Source organism: Pungitius pungitius, chromosome 4, assembly GCF_949316345.1.
Source record: "Pungitius pungitius chromosome 4, fPunPun2.1, whole genome shotgun sequence".
Taxonomy (NCBI): Eukaryota; Metazoa; Chordata; class Actinopteri; order Perciformes; family Gasterosteidae; genus Pungitius; species Pungitius pungitius.
Window position 1 is genome coordinate 11,264,424 of NC_084903.1, and position 18,029 is coordinate 11,282,452.

Genomic DNA, 18,029 nt, shown 5'->3' on the forward strand with positions numbered 1-18,029 from the left:
AGAGCTAAGATGTGCGAACAAAAGAGAAAGCACACAAGCCATGTCTTCTTTGTCATTCGTTGGTATTGGACACCATCTAGTGGTCAACCGAATCTTGCTATCGCACCCAAGCACATGATGTACCTTGCAAAATGATATTGTATATTACATTATTATTTTGTTTTTAGTAAAGTTAAATTCAAAATGATGCAGCCTCTCGTATTTTTGAGCTTCTCTGTGCATAGTGACCTGTGTGAAACAGAGATAACCTGGAAATCTGTTGTCATGTTCCCTTACTGGAGGAAGTAAGTTTGTGTTCTCTCACCTTAAATTACACACTTACAATTATGGCATGGTTTTGTGACCTCATAACTAATTTGGAAGCCAATCTTGTTCAAAGATGCAACTTACACAGGTGTTGTCTTGGTAATACTGAGAGTGCTTACTGTGCTTCTGAAGACATCTTGTGTCCAGTAGTGGAACTACAAAGTATTTACATGTACATATGTATGTTTTTACACTTAAACACGTAGGGTGGTTTTACATTTTAAGCCCTTTTTTCTTAACCTGGACGGTTACAACATTCTTATTTATTTCTGTCTCCGCTTTTATGTTTTATGCAACAACAAAACATATTTACACTGTAGATAGGTATTTCTTTATTTACTGGAAATATCAACAATTTTCCTGCATGTCAGCACAACCATTCTAAGTTCACAGTAAACCTATTACAAAATGATACAAAAACAGGTAAGCACAGAGGTGTAAGGCATTTGTTAGTTGGGAAACACATCATGCATATTGCAAGACCATGCTATGCAAATGTCAGACGTGTGCATTGCATGTTCAGGCTCTTTGAGTTTTTGGATGTCAAAATTTGCTGATATTTGAAATCACAACTGTCTCATTTACAAAGAGGTTTAACATAAACAAAGAAAAGACGTTTTTAGCTAAAGAGGATCTCTGCGTCTAATCTCTGTTTCTTTATCACTTAGATCCCTTCAAAAAGTAGCAATTTTATAGATTACAATGTATTTGAAAAGTTGTCTAAACCAACGGGTGTTATGAGGCAACAAATAGTACAAAATAAGAAATCAGGTGTTGTAAATCAAATCAATCTTACTCTAACAAAAAAGCTTTAAGCTACATTGCAGAAGCGAACAAATAACATACTTGCAGTGCAACCCTTTTAAATAGATTATTTATTATTTATATTTACAGGAACACTTAGTAACCACAGAGTATGAGAGAGTTACTAAATGTCCTTCACTGAAATCCACACTCTGGGCACAAGAAATTCTTCTCTTTCCTGTGTACCTCTGCGATGTCGATTTTAATTGTTTACGCCCACAGCATGTGGAGACAAGGAGGAGTAAAGTCGATCAACACGATCGTCCTCGACTCACATGAACTGATTGTAATCAGGCAGCAGATCTGTCAGAGATATTCTTGGTGTAGTCTTTTCTCTTGGTAGAAATCTAATTGGTCCCAAAGCAAGTTGGAAATACACATGTAAGATGTGATGCATGAGCCTGCAGCTGCTGTCTCACCATGTTACTAAGAAAGGGCGGACTGATATTCCCCCCTTTAATTGTTACACTATCACTGCGGTATGAGGGAGGTACCTGGTTTTCAAATGCGCAGACTTTCTCTAAACATCCTCTAATAATACAACTGACAACCTCATAGCCGGGCTACAGATCAGTGGAACTAAACAATACTTAGCTACCAATTAAAAATAAGCTCCTGTAATGGTTCAATGATAGAAAAGGGATGTAATGCATGAGTTATATCTCCAAAATGATATGATTTTTTTTTTACCACGTACATTTCTTTTTTGAAACAGTTGATTCCTTCATCTTGTATTCCGATCAGAAGAATCACATGCAGGACATTTAAGAAATTATATCGTAGCAAACTCTTTTAAGGGTAATTATATCTAATGACACATGTTCAACACAACAAACTTTAACTCTATTGACACATACAGAGATTATTATTTTTCAATAAGAAGACATTACGTGAGGAATGATAAAGGCTGCACTTTTTGCTCTTTGCTTCTTCCCACTATCATGTTTTTTTGGCACAGGAATGTTTCATCCATTCAAAAAGCAGATTTTAAGCAAAATAAAACGTTGCATCCTAATATAGGAGTCCATTCAGCAGTAAAAGACACAAGAAGCCCTTGTATATGGATGCTCTCGGTCCGACGATGGCTCAAAGCTTAATGGCTCAAGGCAACAGGCACTCAGACACCATTTCTTGCTTGTCGGTCAGCAGGGACATTTCTGACGGCGGCTCCGTGATGAAACTGGCACTGAGCTGGAGTTTGAGCCGCTCCACCTCGTAGTTATGCAGGTACTCTTGGATCAAGTAACGCTCTCGCTTAAATCGAGCCTTCACGCCTGTAGGCACGTCTGGGATCATCCACGCCACGAGGAACTTCACCACGAATACAACATGCTGCAGTGGGAGAACAATCACACGGTCAAGAAAAAAACTTTTCAAGTTGAGCCTTTATTCTCTGAGCAGGAAGAGGGAAGAAGGAGCCTTACCTCCATGATAATAATGAAGGCCATTTTGGCAGCCAGGATGTGCCAGAACTGCATGGTGTGAGTGTACTCCTTCTGGTGGCCTGGAGGGTAACGGTAGTCCCGGTATCTGAAAAGAACAACTTCCTACTGTCAGAAAAGTTCCATCAAGGTCAACACAAAACAGTGAATTCTATAGAACTTTCCATATAGCGCATACAACGTAAACACTTTTAAAAAAAAAATGTATTCATTACAATGATAATTCTTGAGCAACTCATTCAAAACAATCATCCACTCAGACAATAAGCTGTAAAGAAAACACTGACATAACAAACCTATAAAGTTTAGTTTACAACTTCAACTAACAGCTGAATCCAGAGGCAATACCTGCAGGTGGTGGTAGAGTTACCGAACCAGTCGCCTCGTTCCTCGGGCATGTTGTGCTCATGTATCTGAGAGATGTTGTATATTGATAGGCTGTTGTTGACGTAGCCCATCATGGTTTCATTTTTACCATAGGCATACAGGTAGACCATGCGGGGGATCATGTCGGAGGTGAACGCCATTATGAAAGCCTGAGACAGAAGAAAGCGAAACAAATGCTGCAAATTAATGTTATTCTGACAGCCTGTTCAAGGTCTATCATACAAGAAAATACGGAGAAAAGTTCTGTTCTGTTCCCACAATACACATACAGTACAAAACTCACGTTAGTAACAACAGACAAAATGGCCACAGCGTTGAGGATTTCCTGCCACGCGCCGATGTTTCGAGCCTTGGACGCTACTGGTCTCTTGAACTGGGTGGTGAACTTCCAGGCATCCACCCGGATCTCCAGGATGTTGTTGAACAGAGCCAGCAGCGGAGCCAAAGGGAAAGAGGCCACGAACAACGTGATGAAACCAAACTGCACCACTGAAACGAGGAGAGAGCCGACAAGAGAGAGAGCGCTAGTGGGAGCAATGAATGCAACACGGGGACAGAAGACCAGACGAAGACCAGCCGCGCTCCAGATATCATCTCTGTTTTGTAAACAAATGGAGGTATCTCACCCATCTCCAGGTACTCATAAAACAATCCCAGCTGGGTGAAGTTCAGCAGCGCGTGGTCCTGCTCCCAGCGGCTGTAATGGTTCTCTGGGTGGCGCCGGCCCTTCCTGCTACTCCACCAGTTACGTATCAAGCTGTGGAGAAGCAGTAAGAGACGCTGAACTGCTTATTTAAATTTCAGAGGTAGAAAAGAAGGGGTTATGAACAGGGTTTGATTATTTCAGGATGATGATAACTTGTGGACACAACAAATGAATCTTGAGAAACAGATGCACTAGAAATCCACAAAATGCGAATTGCACTTGAAACCCATGATAGAAAATAATTATCTTGTCATGCTGGCTCATTGAGACGTGAAGGTAACAGATGGAAGACAGTGGACTCACGGCAGCAGAGCTTCCTGGATGTTCCCCCAGAGTTGTTTTCCTGACATAACAATCACCAGCTGTGTGGTCAGCTCAATCAGACAGCCTCCAGGGTCGCACTAGGACACCGCAACGTTTTAGCTCACATAACATACTTTCATTTGATTCACTTCCTGTTGGCAGCATGAAATCGTTAAATATGAAAAAATGTTGCGCCATGAACCTTCCCTCTTCTACCAGGATGTTTGCTTGGAATAAATACATTACTTCGATGATTATTCTATAAAGAGCAAGAAAAATCACCTCCTCATTCCTCAGCTTGCTCCATTTGCCAAACATGTACGTGTAGTTTCCAGGAGAACCAACAAATTTCCCTTTGAAGAAGGCCACGTAGAAGCACGATGAGTAGTAGTTGACAAACTGGAAGAGGAACATCTTCATGGTCAGCCTGTTCTCATACTCAAGGTGGGTCTTTGGGATTTCTGCAGGAATGTTTACATTGTCAAAGACAAAACTATTGCACACTGCTGTCATTTGTGTCTTTCTTTGACTGTGTAAATATCCTGTTGATTCTCTTTACCCATATCAGTGATCCAAATGGCCACCCTCTCATAGAAGAAGTTGAGGATCATGATGATGACAAAGTTGATGCAGGAGGCGGTGACGGAGGTGGCTAGCTGTGGAGTGATGAATCTGCCCACCAACTGGATCTTCCTCAGGGGGTCTTTGATGACACTTGCGAAGGCCGCGTACACAGCCAGCCTGTATGCTATGACCCCAATAATACAGGCCACTATCAAAGAAACCTGTGGGAGCGCACACGTAAAACTGAGTGACTACGCCAGGAAACAAGGCTCACTGCGTATTGTTGTGAAATAAACACAAATAACAATTGGCTTACCCAGAATATAACAGTGGCAGTGGAGAGGCAGAAGCGAGCACACTTGCTGGTGACAGGCAGGTACGGCTCCATTTCCTGAAACATTATTATCATTTATTTTTTTCAAAAATATAGCTATGATGCAAGAGTGCATCATATTTGCTTACTAATCCTTTTGTTTGACTGCGTGTTGGGAAGCACCTGAGTGATCTTGTTGAGTCTCTTGTTGGTGCACTGTATCTCAAACTCGGGCCGGATTTGAAGCTGCTGCTGCTCCTCCTCAAAGTCCACCAGGTCCCACTCGTACTCCAGCCGGGCTTGACGCCGCTTCCAGAACTCCAGAAACAGAGTGACTGCCAGGTAGATTTGAAGAAAGGAAGCAAATCAATCTTATACACAGCAGTACACGGTTTTACAACAAGAATCCTGATGCTGTACAGGTGTGTCCACACTTTTTTTGGGGCAGATCTTTTAGTACTAAATAATGTGACACTGTCTGTAAACATGTCTGAGTTTTAGGAAAGTAGTGTGTTTTAAGCTGTGCTGCAACACAAGCCCGGTGTATTTATGGGACAATCATTGTGCCCGATGACTTTTTTGTACATAACAACATATTTGTGCAGGCATCTAGTTTTGGGCTAAAGCACTATGGAGTGAGGTGATGAAAAAGCTTTAATTGTGAAAATATCTCATTGGAGGGGGATATAATCCGTGTCGCCAACACAGGTTCAACAAATTAAGAGCACCGTTGACTGATACTTACCCCAAATCCCCATAAAAATGGCAAAGAATATTGTTCCCTCGTTGTCAAACAGATGGGATTGCTGGAAGAGAGATTGTGGGAGAATAAGTGTCTGAGAGATGTGCTGGAAACAAACAGGATACAATTACGTTTCACACAGGTATGTGTCCAATGAACATATAAAGTGTAGGGTTTTACCCAAGAGGAGAGGCATGTAGAGTTGAGCTTCCAGAAAGGGCACTTCTTATCACAAAGTGGACACATGACAATATTTCCTCCAATATTGGGGTCACATATTTCTTTGCTAAAAGAAGAAAAAAGAGACAAACAAATTGTATTATTCACCACGTGTTGCCTTACATTCTTGAAGAAAAACCCCCAAACACCCAAATAGGGATGAGAGAATAAAAAGTCTAATGCTTTAGTAATACCACACTATTCAAAACACACTGAGTGAGCGAACAGCTGGATAAATGATAATTGAAATGGAGCTACGGGAGTATTTGGATGTTCATGTATGCTGGTGCGATGTGGTTATCAGCCCCCTGACTCCCTCTGGTGGTACAAACCTTGACATGTTCTCCTCATAACTCAGAAGTCCGTAAGTGAAACATATTACGCCCATGACGGCCGCGAAGAAGAGCATCTCAGTGTAGAAGCCCAACCAGGCAAAGTAGATCCCGATCTTCTCCCCATAGTACTTCCTACAACCAGAAACACAGCGCTAACTTTCGCATTCAAAAAATCTTTTCACTAAGCACGTTTTCAGGAATATTCATTCTTTACTCAAAGGGTGGCAGAGATTGTGCTGGTTTACCGGATGAGGTTGAGCGGCTGCTCTTTGTAGAAGATGAGGAACCGGGCCCAGTGCTGGTACAAGTTGTAGCGCTCGCTCTCACACTCAGCGTTTCGTGCCCTCTTCCAGTATCGACACTGGAAACAAAAGAGACGACGGGTTTTGTTGAGGAAAAGATCTTCAGAAATGGAGGGAATAAGTTCTGTGTGAAAAGAGAACGAGTGTGTTTCTTTAAATGTTAAATTATTTACTTCATGCATTATCTTAACATTAACATTTTTTTAATAGATTCATCCCATTTTCCTTGAAGTAAAAAACAAAGAATCACTTTAAATAGACCATGCTGATTTGACTCTTACTGAATCCTACCATCTGGTTAATATGACCGATTTCATTTGGTTTGTGGTTCAGGAAGCTAAACTTCTGAGTACTTAGTATGGAATTGGGTTATTTATACTTGCATGCATCCCATCATGAATACAGCATGTTGAGTCTTGACCTAGATTAATATAGTAGCTGGCCACAGTTTAAGGCTGGTTAATAAAGTAGAACTAAATGGAAGCTCTAAGGCAGATGACCATCAATATGTTTGAACTCTACACGTTCATATCCTGTCTTCCACGTGTCTTACGTCATGTAGTGGAAAGGCTGCAGTATACGTCCCATTGCTGAGCAGGCGCTTGATCCCCGTCTTGTCTCTCTCCTTCAGACCCTCCTTGTAGTACGGGCATCGAGCTAGGATGTAGTACACCTTACAACAAAGAGAGAATTTACAAAGGGATTCAAGTCTTTAGATTTGTAGGAACTCTCTGAATGCATTTAGAGTGTTGAGAAAGACTGTGAGAGGGGACATACATTTGAAAATCTTAGACCTAGGAGGTATTTACGGTGTAAAAAAAAACAACTCACAATTCTGTTTCTTGTGGAAGGTGGGAAGAAAGTGTCTTTGTCGCTGATGAGGAAGAAGTCGGTCTTGGTCTTGTCGAAGGGGTAGGTGAAGTAGTCAGGGTGAGGACGCATGATGTGCTCTGGCAAGCGGAAAGGATGTGAGAGCCACTCCAGTGGGACCTCCTGACCATGGGGGACATCACTGGTTCTGAAGGGGACTTTGATCTTCAAGACATCAGCATAGGTGGCCAGTACATTCCACGGAGCATGAATCTTTAAGAAATACGTCTTCTGGTCTTTAGAGTCCTGATAAAAAGAGATATAGAAGAGTGGAAAACTTATTTTTTTATACATAATTTCCATTAAGTAATCTGATGGATGACAGTATAATGTGAGCAATTCCCTTTAAGACTTTGCCTGGAAGCTGTGGTGCGCCTTATCAAACTGTCCACTAGGTGGTGCAGGCACCCTGTGGTTTAATCTCTTACCGATTTGTCCTCCGTCTCCAGCTCCAGTCCTTCTTTCTCAAGGTTAGCCTCAAATGCCCTCCTCCTCTCCTGTGGATAGGCACACACACACACACACACACACACACACACACACACACACGCACATAGTCATGACACGCACTCTTACTGTTGTTGAATCTTCTCCCTTCATACATACCTGTTAATATGCACACTCTTAAATTGTTACTTTTTGGTGAATTTTGATGATATATTTAACCAACATAGTGTAGTAACATCTTATTTTTCACAACCTAATGTTGTGTGTCTGCGCAGCATATGTAACTCTGTGTTGTGACGATATGAACCTCTCCTAAATACAAACTTATCACAAATATCCCAACAACAGCATGTGTTTTGTTGGCGCTGTGTGGAGAGATATGAAATGCTGATGTGGTGCAGGTTAGTACTCTGGTCTGTGGGTCACAGTCATCCACCACGAGGCGAGCTGAGTGCCTGACTCCTTGTGGGCTGAACCAGGTTTTCCTGTTGTGGATTTATAGGTTGTGTAACGCTGAAAGCACCACAGTGAGTCACACGCCACGCTGTAAAACGCTCACCAGCCAGCTGATGACAACATGTTACTTTTCCTGATAAACCTACCTGTTTCTTCTCTCCATCTTTGTCATCCACATAGGACAACACAAAGTCTACCCTCCGAACTCCGTCCCTGAAGAACACTGTGTCTTTGTTTTTTTGCAGCTTTTCGGTCTGTAGGAAAAACCAAAACAATGCAACGTTGAGCCTTCTCACAGAGTAGGAAGTGAAAGCTGACAGACCTGCAACGCATGAACAACAGATACTGATGCAGCAAGAAATAAAATCAGAGTCTTTAAGAGGGCCATGAAGGGTGCAGATTTGAACATTGAATAGATATACTGCGTTATAAATACAGAAGCACATTGTGTCCCACACACAGTATACATGTAACTATGTTATTATAGGCTACCGCCTCGAGGGAGCAGCCGTACTGAAAAAGTATTTAAAGAGAATAGTTTTGTCGGGGAAAAAGCCAAAGGAAGGTCAGAGTGACTGCAGAAAAAACACATGAAACAATACATTTTGGACTCAGTACAATCACAGTCTGTCATTATCCAAAAGAAGTTGATCTGCCTTTATTTTAACTTCTGTATTTCAAACTGTCTTCCTATAAAAACATTTTTTTATACTATTAACATTTTAAAAGTAATTTAAAAATAATGAAAATGCATTATATTAAGATTAATTGATGTATGGTATGTGATATGCTGTGATCAGCATTATACAGTTTGAGTCTTTGTTTGTATTCCTTTTAATATGTATTTCAGGACCGTTAAACCTGGAAAAAGATTCAATTTCAAACCTTCAGTCAACACACAAAGCCTATGTTTAATTGTTGTACAGCTTTACTTTGGTTTAGGGTTTGTGCTACACTGTTTGCAGACAGGGTATAAAATCTTTAATCTGGTATCCACGGTGTGTTCAGTAGTTTGTTTAACCCCACCCAGCGTGTTTATCAGAAGTCCACATCCACCAACAGGCCAACAGGGGCGTGAACGCGGCTCATTATGGTGCTTTGACCCAAGAACAACATTGGAAATACAAGTGTTTGATAGATTTATCCAATCGTGCACCAGATCCTAGAGTCATACAGATATTTTAATAAGGGTTATGAATTATGATTTATAAACCATCTGCTTGTCTTCACTCTGAAAACAGAGAGGTCTCCTGTTTGAGCAGTGGCAGTTTATTTTTGTCGTGCCAAGAAGGAATGAGAGAAACATTTAGAGACGCAGAGGTCTTGTGACTCAGCAATGAGAGCGGTCTCAGCATCTCGGCCTAGAAATTACAGAAACGTTCAAATTAACTTTAAAAAACTAAAAAGCAACCTTTACCTCCATAACTGTAGCTGTAGTATTTCTTTCATATTTTTTTTAATGAATAAGTTCAAAAAGACAAACATATTGACTCATTTTTAGGTGTTGGGATGCTTATTTTGTAGCGCTATTCTAGCCAGCTATTTAAGTACAGTACAAACTTGTAGTGTGGTATCGATCTAACTCTTTTAAAGAAACAAAGAAGGACGTTTCCCAGTGTCAAGCGTCTTTCTTCCCATTTGTGAGTCTGTTTACACGCCCACAGATATGAATGAACTTACCTCTGTATGACCAGGCAGTGAATTAACGCTATTTCCCCCATTTTCATCTGCAAAAGAAAGATATACTTTTTAGGTTCACATCTAAAAGTTGAGTCTAATAGTTAAATAAATTAGATTATTTATTCAATTTCTGTCCAGTACAAAAAATGATTGTTGGCATGTTATGTTAAGTGAGTGGTTGTATAACATGTTATAATGACACTTTATCGTTAAAGTAAAAGGCCAAATAACCACTTACAGACTTCTAAAGTTGTAAATTTTCTTTCCAAACACATCTAAAAAACTCAACGATTCAGATGTTCCTGTTGTTTGAATATCTTTTAGTCTGAAAGTGTGTTGATGGGTCACGTTAATGTCTGTTCTTTGAAATACAAATAAAGGACTTTTCTGTCTTCTGTGTCACCTTCCTGCTGCTGTGCGCCACACCCAAACAAGAAAGACATTTTCTTCAAAAAGTAATATCCTTGTTGGAATTGTTGTCATGAGCTTGTTAAAACATCCGTGGTAGCCTGACATGTAGACACTATCAAGCCATTAGTAAGGGAGAGGGTGTTCTTTTCTATGCTCAACATGCAGTAATAAGCTCTGTTTGTGTCCATGCAGAATAAAACTAAGTAAACCAAACTGTCCCTTTAAGAGCCAGCCAAATAATCACTGTGGCGGCACAAGGAACCAAATAAAAAGCTGCAGTCTATTGGCAACATCAGCAGAGTAGCTGAAAGAGAGATGAGAAGCACACACAGGCTGATGCACACGCACACACACACACACACACACACACACACACACACACACACACACACACACACACGCACACACACAAACACAACAATGACACACAGGGTTTTGTAGCGTCTCTCTCTCCCTCCACGCTGGCAGAGGAAATGTGCTGGTGTATCACTGCTCCGCCTGCTCCCCTATTATTCGTGGATGGTGGGAACGCGGCACTTCCTGTGGGGGAGGCTGTAGCGAGCATGCAGACAGAGAGGGGGAGGGGCCCCAGGATGCCATTGCTGCTGTGCCAGAATTCTTGCCTCCCCTTACATGAAACTCATTCTGCACACAAAGGAGCCTTCTATGATTAGACACAGCAATATGACAGGCCGCTGTGTGAGCCAATGAGATTGGGTCTGTGGTAGCTCCATGTGGAAGCCCCATGATAAGGCTGCAGAGGAAAAGGAAAATATAACATCCATATCCCCGAGGAGTACAAATGACAAAGGGCTGGTGGGAAGGTCTCCCTGACAGTTGAGCCAATATTTTTGATAGATCTTAGGACCTTTTTCCATCTTTTTCCCGTTTTTGACTTTTTCGGTCTCACTTCAACGGTGCACAGCCAGTTATCAGAGGCTGCACTGATCAAACACAGGCAAGGGGTCAGCAGTGTGTTAAATACTCCCACTGAGAGACAAATAAATGGAGAACAGGGTCATACACAGTAGGCTGCCCTTTGTGGGACTGAGCAACAGCGTAACTGTACACTGAAATCACACACCTGAATTTGTCGACTCTTACATTGCAACTGTGTGGCTTTTGAGGGCACAATTGAACTAAGTTACAACTCATATAAAGGTAAAGCTCAAGCACTGTTCACACCTTCCATATAACCCAATTACCCTGTATCTGGTGTATATTTACAGTAGAGAAAGCCTTTTGTGAAAGCCATACACTAATGCCAAAGCCAAAAATATATATCTCTTTCTTTTTTTTAATTTTAATTTGCTGTCTTAGAAGCCTTTTACCATTAGGTGGATTCTAACACAAACAATCTTGTTAATTTGATAAAGTGTTTTTTTACTCACAAGAGAGTGGTTATAGAAAGAATTGCAGCATCTGTGTTCCTCGCCTCCACCACACGGATAAGGCCTTATCTACAACCCGTCAGTTGTATCCTACTACTTAAAGATGCTGTCCAATTGCCAGAGACTTTGCACTTTTCAAATTGTAGGAATGTAGGAATTAATGTATCTTCTTATTAAACTGGTGTAAGTCAGGCTTTACTCTCAGGCCTTAAATAAGTCACTGGGCCTAAACTATATTGGAATTGCTCGTATCAATAAATTAGTTTTCAGAAGCACGTGATGATCATACAGAGGGTAAACGAGTTCTCTCCTGAAAACAGATAAATCCACTGTTTCTCGGACAAATCATGCCATATTAAAATCCCCTACAACCTGATGAAGTCTGGCAGTGTGTGTAACTGTCAGGAAAGAGTGAATCCCAAAGCGAGTCATCCAAACAAATGAAAGGGAACCTGCATCTCAGACGTGAACTGACATACAGGATCTAGTATTGGTCTGATGACCATGAGACGACATCTCAGACACCAAACAACCGAGCACAACTACAAAAAAACTTTAAGCACAAGTTAATAAAATCATTTCCTGAAGAACTCACAATGTTGCTGGGATTCTTTTGATAGTTCTCCTGTGATGTATTATGTATATATTGTACTTTTAGTAATTAAAGTACATCTTAGTAAATCTGTAATCCAAATCAAATGACATAGGCTTATGAAGCCCTGACAGGGTATTATGCCATGCTGTTCCCTAATGATTACTTTTACTTAAAATAAAATATGAGGTATATTTTGCAAATCTGTAACAGCATGTGAAACCGTATTTTATTCTGATATATAAAAATAATGTTCTTCATAAATATATGTGGACAGGACACCAGCTAGCAGAAGCCAGGCACCACAGATACATTGAGAAGCTGAGATGGAGGGTTGAGGGGCTTGCAGACATCTTAGTTTGATCGGGGGAAGCAGCGCAAAATGAACAGAACAGAAACAGATAGATGCTCCATTAATGGGGGAAGTTTGGCATGACGAGTGAGCGGATAAAAAGAAAGATAGCGGCGACGATGATGAGAGGACGGACAGACAGGCGTCACATAAAGCCTCTGATCTGCCCGTACCTGAGTGCAGGTTTGTCCTGAATACGGTCAACACTGCCGGACCATCTGAACAGACAAATAGACACAGGTTAGTGTTGGATTGGAGGTGGGGGAGGTGAATTCCCAAAGAACTGAGAGGGTCTGGTTTGACTGCAGATCCATCAAAGAGCCTCACAGATAGTCATTGCCCAGGTTTTACTTCCTCTAAGCACTGCAGAGAAAATGTAAAACCCTAAAGTTCAGGAGAACATTTTGTGGACATCAAACCGGGGCTTCCGTCTGAGGCACAACCTGAAAATGACGCAATACGTTTCCCTCTATGACTCTAGCGGACTGCGTGGGTGTCTCCTCTCTGAGAAAAAAAGCCCCATTAACAGCTCTCGTGTAGCCATCCCACGAGGGCTGAGCTCAGCTAAAGCGCCCTGCTCACTCCTTTCAAACAGATACACCTCAGACCATTGTTTTGCTCTCCACTTTTAACAAGTGCAGACTGACTAACCACAACTCTGCGTTGTGACGACAAGCACCAAGTGATCTCTGAAGGGAAGTGAGCTCTCTGCGCAGGGCTTTTGTTGGTGCCGGGTGCATAGCTTGTGGATAGATTTGAAATACTGATGTGGTCCAGGATAGTACTCTGATCTGTGGGTCAGTCATTCACCGCAAGACGAGCTGAGTGCCTGTCATATGATGGGCATGTGAAATGATTAGGCAGAAGATCGAAATATTACATTTAATTCCAAAAACGTGTGGGTCATGGAGACCTGATAGACTAGCAGGCGGGTTGTGTACCACCATACAGTGGAACCACAACATCCTGAGCTCACAACAGGGCTGGGTGCTATGACAAGACATCCTCTCTATCGCTCCCTCCACATATCCTGTCGAGTCGACTAACGTACAAAAAAAAAGATCCATAAACTACTCCAGTCAAATGTGAATGTTGTTAATAGATTTAGACCAAATAATGCACACTAACGGCACATACTGTATATACCCTATGAGTAGTGACGGTAAGGAGTGGAAAATATTGACAAACAAAACTGTCCTCTTTTCTATTTCAGTGTAATGTGTTGCGTGAGTTGTGTCTTTGTGTTTGCATCTAAAATGTAATGGAAAACACAAATTTCCTTTGCTGTCCTCAGGATATTATCGTTCCCATGGGGGATTTCCTTAAAGCTTAGTGCAACAACAGCCAAACTCTAATACGAGAAGTCCTGTGCAGAGTGAAGGGGATAATGTATCATCTACTTAAGAAAACAGCTCCGTCATACATTTATTTTATGAAGACACCATTGAGGGACAAAAGGCCAAGGAGTACTTAACACAGATAAGGATGTATATATTTATATATATATATCAGCTCAGCTGCTTTCCTTCTCTTATTTAGTATTGTACGTCCATCAAAGGGGGTAATGCAATTACGAGGCCTGTTTCCATAGCAACCCCTTGGCTCTGTTTCAACTCTGACTGCACAATTACTTCACTTGCTTTGGCTGCAGAGAGCAGAGTGAAATTACCTTTTGACCACCTTCGAGTATGAGCTTTAACTATTTGTTAGGAATTATTTCTATCTGTTTCTAATTAATGATTTAAAAAAACCAGCAACCTTCTATACAAAAGCTTTGAGTCCAAAAAGGGTTAACTGATGACACCAAGTAGGCCTATGTGTTGTTTGTCTGTATATAATGTGTTCATCCTCCAGTGGTGTTGAGTAGTACACAGCGGTTATCAGTCAGTGTCAGGACGGCTGTGGAGAAGAAACGCTCTCCCAACACACAGTGAATACATTGAGCCGGGGACAGACACGTCCTTCTTTCACGCGGGTCTGAAGGTCCGTCATGATAAGAGGCCGAGCAAAGCCTTTGAAGAGCAAGAAGAGTCTATTAACCCCTGCTAACCCCCTGGTACACACGCGTGTGTCTTCATTAACAACGGGCTGATTAACACAATAGAGTGTGCGTTTGCCAAATGGAAAAGCTCTGATTGGTCCTTATATTCCCTCAACACAAGATGATTTAATGTGAATGCTACGGGATGAATGAGCTATATTTCTACTCTCCCCTGATGCTCTTTTGTGATGCAGCGTAATAAACGCTATTGATCCAGCTGTTAGGTAGACAGTCATTCCAGTGAGATAAAGGATATTTTTTCCCTTTAATAACAGTAAGCGGACACCGTTTGAGTAGTGAATGAACATTTTCAAGTAGCGTTTTTTGTGCCTTTATTAAAGTAACCGGCAGCTGATAATAAAACATATGAGGAGATTGACTTCTTTAACAATCTTTATTCACCTATTAAGATCAAAACCAATATAGTCAATTCAGAAGGCTTCAATTGCTTATAAGATAGTATAATGTATTAATTTATACAATTTTCTACTGGTAACTCCTGACATGGTACTTTTACGGATTTTAACAGACATGTGTATGTGCTCCAGTTAGTGACAACCAAGTTTAACAAAAGTTTACTTCTGCAGTTTAAATATGAAAATATGATGAAATGTCAATGGGTGGATACAAAAAGTACCATGGTCCCTGAGAGAAGAGACGTGGATGATATAAACGAGGATTGAGGACATAAAATGAAGGTGTTACCACATTCTCTCAAAGACACTATATGTCATTACTGTACATAAGAATAATCTATTTGTGGATGGTTAATTATAATGTTTAAGTGGCCCCACATTATGTCCAATTATCCTATATTTTGCTATTTAACCCCAATTGGACATTTCAGTTTGAAACAATGAAACTACCTCTCTATTTAACTCTAGATGAGTGACATTTCGAACAATAGGGAGCACACAACCACTGCTCACTAACACAGACAGGTGTTGCTTGTTATGGGATGGCTTTTAACTCGGTGTAAAACATCTAATACATCAGCTACAATAGAGTCTTCTGTGTGCAGATAGGGTTTTTTTAACGATAGGGTCATCATTCTGCTGTGCTTCGTGGGATTTGACAGTAGTGAGTGACATAACTCTAATTAATCCGCTCCTTCCCAAGAGTCTCCATCTTCTGGTTTATGCAGGCTGTTATTCACAGCCAGTGAAAAGGTTCAAAAATTACACCGAAAATAACTAAGCAATGCAAATAGCATCCCTCTAAAAAACTAAATTCAACAAATGCCAAGAATAAAAAGGGATTTGTAATTAAGTGCCACACAGATGCTAAACTGGCATTAAGACGGCCTATATTCGTCAAGGTTTCATTCCATTTTTATTTGTTTAGGATGAGGATCATCCCACCCAAAGAACATGTTAGGATTCGGATTGTTTATTATGACACTATGTATAGTGTTTCTTTGCCAGAATGGCCTGTAGCTTTACATTACAATCCATAAAAGTGAGACATCCTTTGGACAAAAATGAAACACGTGACATGAAATAGAAACCTCCCCGTGACTGATGAAGAATAACAATGCACCTTCAGTGAATTACCTCCGAGGTGTGAATCCGTCACGCTCTGCAGCTCGATCAAAGTTTCATCCTTCGCTTCTCCCGTTATTCGTCTCATAGCGGCCAGCGGTGTTATTCTCAAAGGCTTCACCTTCTCACAGAGGCGGGGGAAGGCGGTGAGAGGATCCGCGTCGATGACGACATCGGACGGATCACACACTGGAATCGATCAGTCCGATTCAGGTTATCGGATGGAATATGAATCATATATATACATTATGAAGGATTCCTAGAGGAACGGCGCATACCCTGCTGGCGCTACCCGACGACACCGGGCACGCGTAAAGGGGAGGGGCACGGGTTGTTTTCCGTCGGCAAAATGGAATTTGTCTGCGTGTGTGTGTGTGTGTGTGTGTGTGTGAGAGAGTGTGTGTCCGTGCGTGTGTCCGAGAGAGAGAAAGAGAGGGGGGGTTGTGGTCATGCTTAAACCCATTTAGCATGATTAGAAGGAAGGGCCCGTTAGTTGTGGGTCTTAGAGACGGTCCGTAAACAGCAGTATAGGAGCAGGTCACCTGAGATGTTTGAATGGAGAAAAAAGGAAAACTCCAACACGAGGAGTACAAGAGGACATCTTGTGGCTATTTCCAATACTGCACACGTCTACTTGATATTGTTAAATAACCTGACGTTTAACAGGAATGTTGCCCCCTAATCTTCAAAAATTATGACAAAATTAGGGTGTGTTCAGGGGTTCAATGTTTACACAGCCTGCAATTTTGGTGAGGGTAGGCCAAGCCATTTGGAAGTTATAAATCTTGCCAGATTAAGCCACACCCCTTGCAAAGTTCATTAACCGTAATATCTTCTTAAAACCGTAAGACAGGTTAGAAATGATCATATGGATGTTTAAAGGGTGAGAAGTCCATGTTACATGAGAAATATGGAGCAAATTAGATATGTATGGTCGGGTTAAAATAACTTCATTGTTCATGGCAAATGGTGTTTTTTTTTAAACGCTCCCTACACACATAGTTTGGAAATTCTTTCGGCAAAATGCATTTTAGAGCCTAAAATCTCAAGAGCACACTGCGCGATTTTGAAAAGAAACGAGCAGTTTGCTCTTTTACAACCCAAACGTGAGACCCAAAAATTATTTTAAAAAATGTAACTGTCCAGATATCCATGCCAAATTGAACAACTTTTGGAATATGATAAAGGCCCCAAAAAGGAGAATAATAAAAATAATTTGTGAGAATAATAATAATAATTCCTTGAAACACAATAGGTTCCTCTACGACTAGTCGTAGCGAGGATCCTAATAATAATAATTCCTTGAAATACAATACAACAACATCTCACACAGCAAATTTCAGAGAGATAAATTGACTCTGTGAGATTCAATTTTAACTCTAAGCTGGTGTTTAAATTGTCCCAATCTTGTCAGTGATAAATTAAAACTCAATGAAGTGTTAACAATTTAACTCGGAAAATAAGTTTCAAAAACAAATCTGCTCATTGTTAAATACAACGTAATTTAGCTAAAGTAACTTACTTTGCATTTAAGCCCTACACCAAGAAGTGTGATACTGTACAGTTACATTTCAAAGCTATCAAAGACTTGGTTTAACTCTACTAAGTGTTGCAAATAAATCTGATCTTGACACTGGATGATGACTCCAGCTCTTTTGTACAATTGACATTGTAAGAGTTTGCAATGTGATTTCAACTCTGCACTTCTACACTTTTTTCCAACACTAGAAAACTAACTCCAAGAATTTTGCTGTGCACCATCCAAGTGGTCCCTCAGTATTTACTTATTACAACAAACTACGCATTCACAACATGTAGCTTATAT

The 18,029-nt window shown here is 40.9% G+C and overlaps 1 protein-coding gene across 2 annotated transcripts; it reads right to left on the bottom strand.

The window, feature by feature from the left end:
* Positions 1-614: 614 nt before the first annotated feature.
* ano5b (anoctamin 5b) lies at positions 615-16,528 on the bottom strand. 2 transcript variants are annotated; one of them, XM_037448589.2, is made up of 22 exons: positions 16,483-16,521; positions 16,217-16,393; positions 12,796-12,840; positions 9,877-9,923; positions 8,343-8,450; positions 7,722-7,790; positions 7,255-7,539; positions 6,977-7,096; positions 6,367-6,482; positions 6,119-6,253; positions 5,748-5,853; positions 5,571-5,631; positions 5,009-5,160; positions 4,829-4,903; positions 4,508-4,733; positions 4,231-4,409; positions 3,949-4,046; positions 3,566-3,696; positions 3,223-3,428; positions 2,901-3,088; positions 2,535-2,640; positions 615-2,442 (listed from the first exon to the last, which is right to left on the bottom strand). In XM_037448589.2, exons 2-22 carry the CDS (start codon positions 16,290-16,292, stop codon positions 2,212-2,214), a joined length of 2,760 nt encoding a protein of 919 aa, XP_037304486.2. In that variant the 5' UTR covers positions 16,293-16,393; positions 16,483-16,521; the 3' UTR covers positions 615-2,211. The 2 variants fall into 2 exon arrangements, with proteins under 2 accessions (XP_037304486.2, XP_037304487.2); XM_037448590.2 differs by lacking the exon at positions 12,796-12,840 and having other exon boundaries at positions 16,217-16,528.
* Between the last annotated feature and the right edge of the window lie 1,501 nt (positions 16,529-18,029).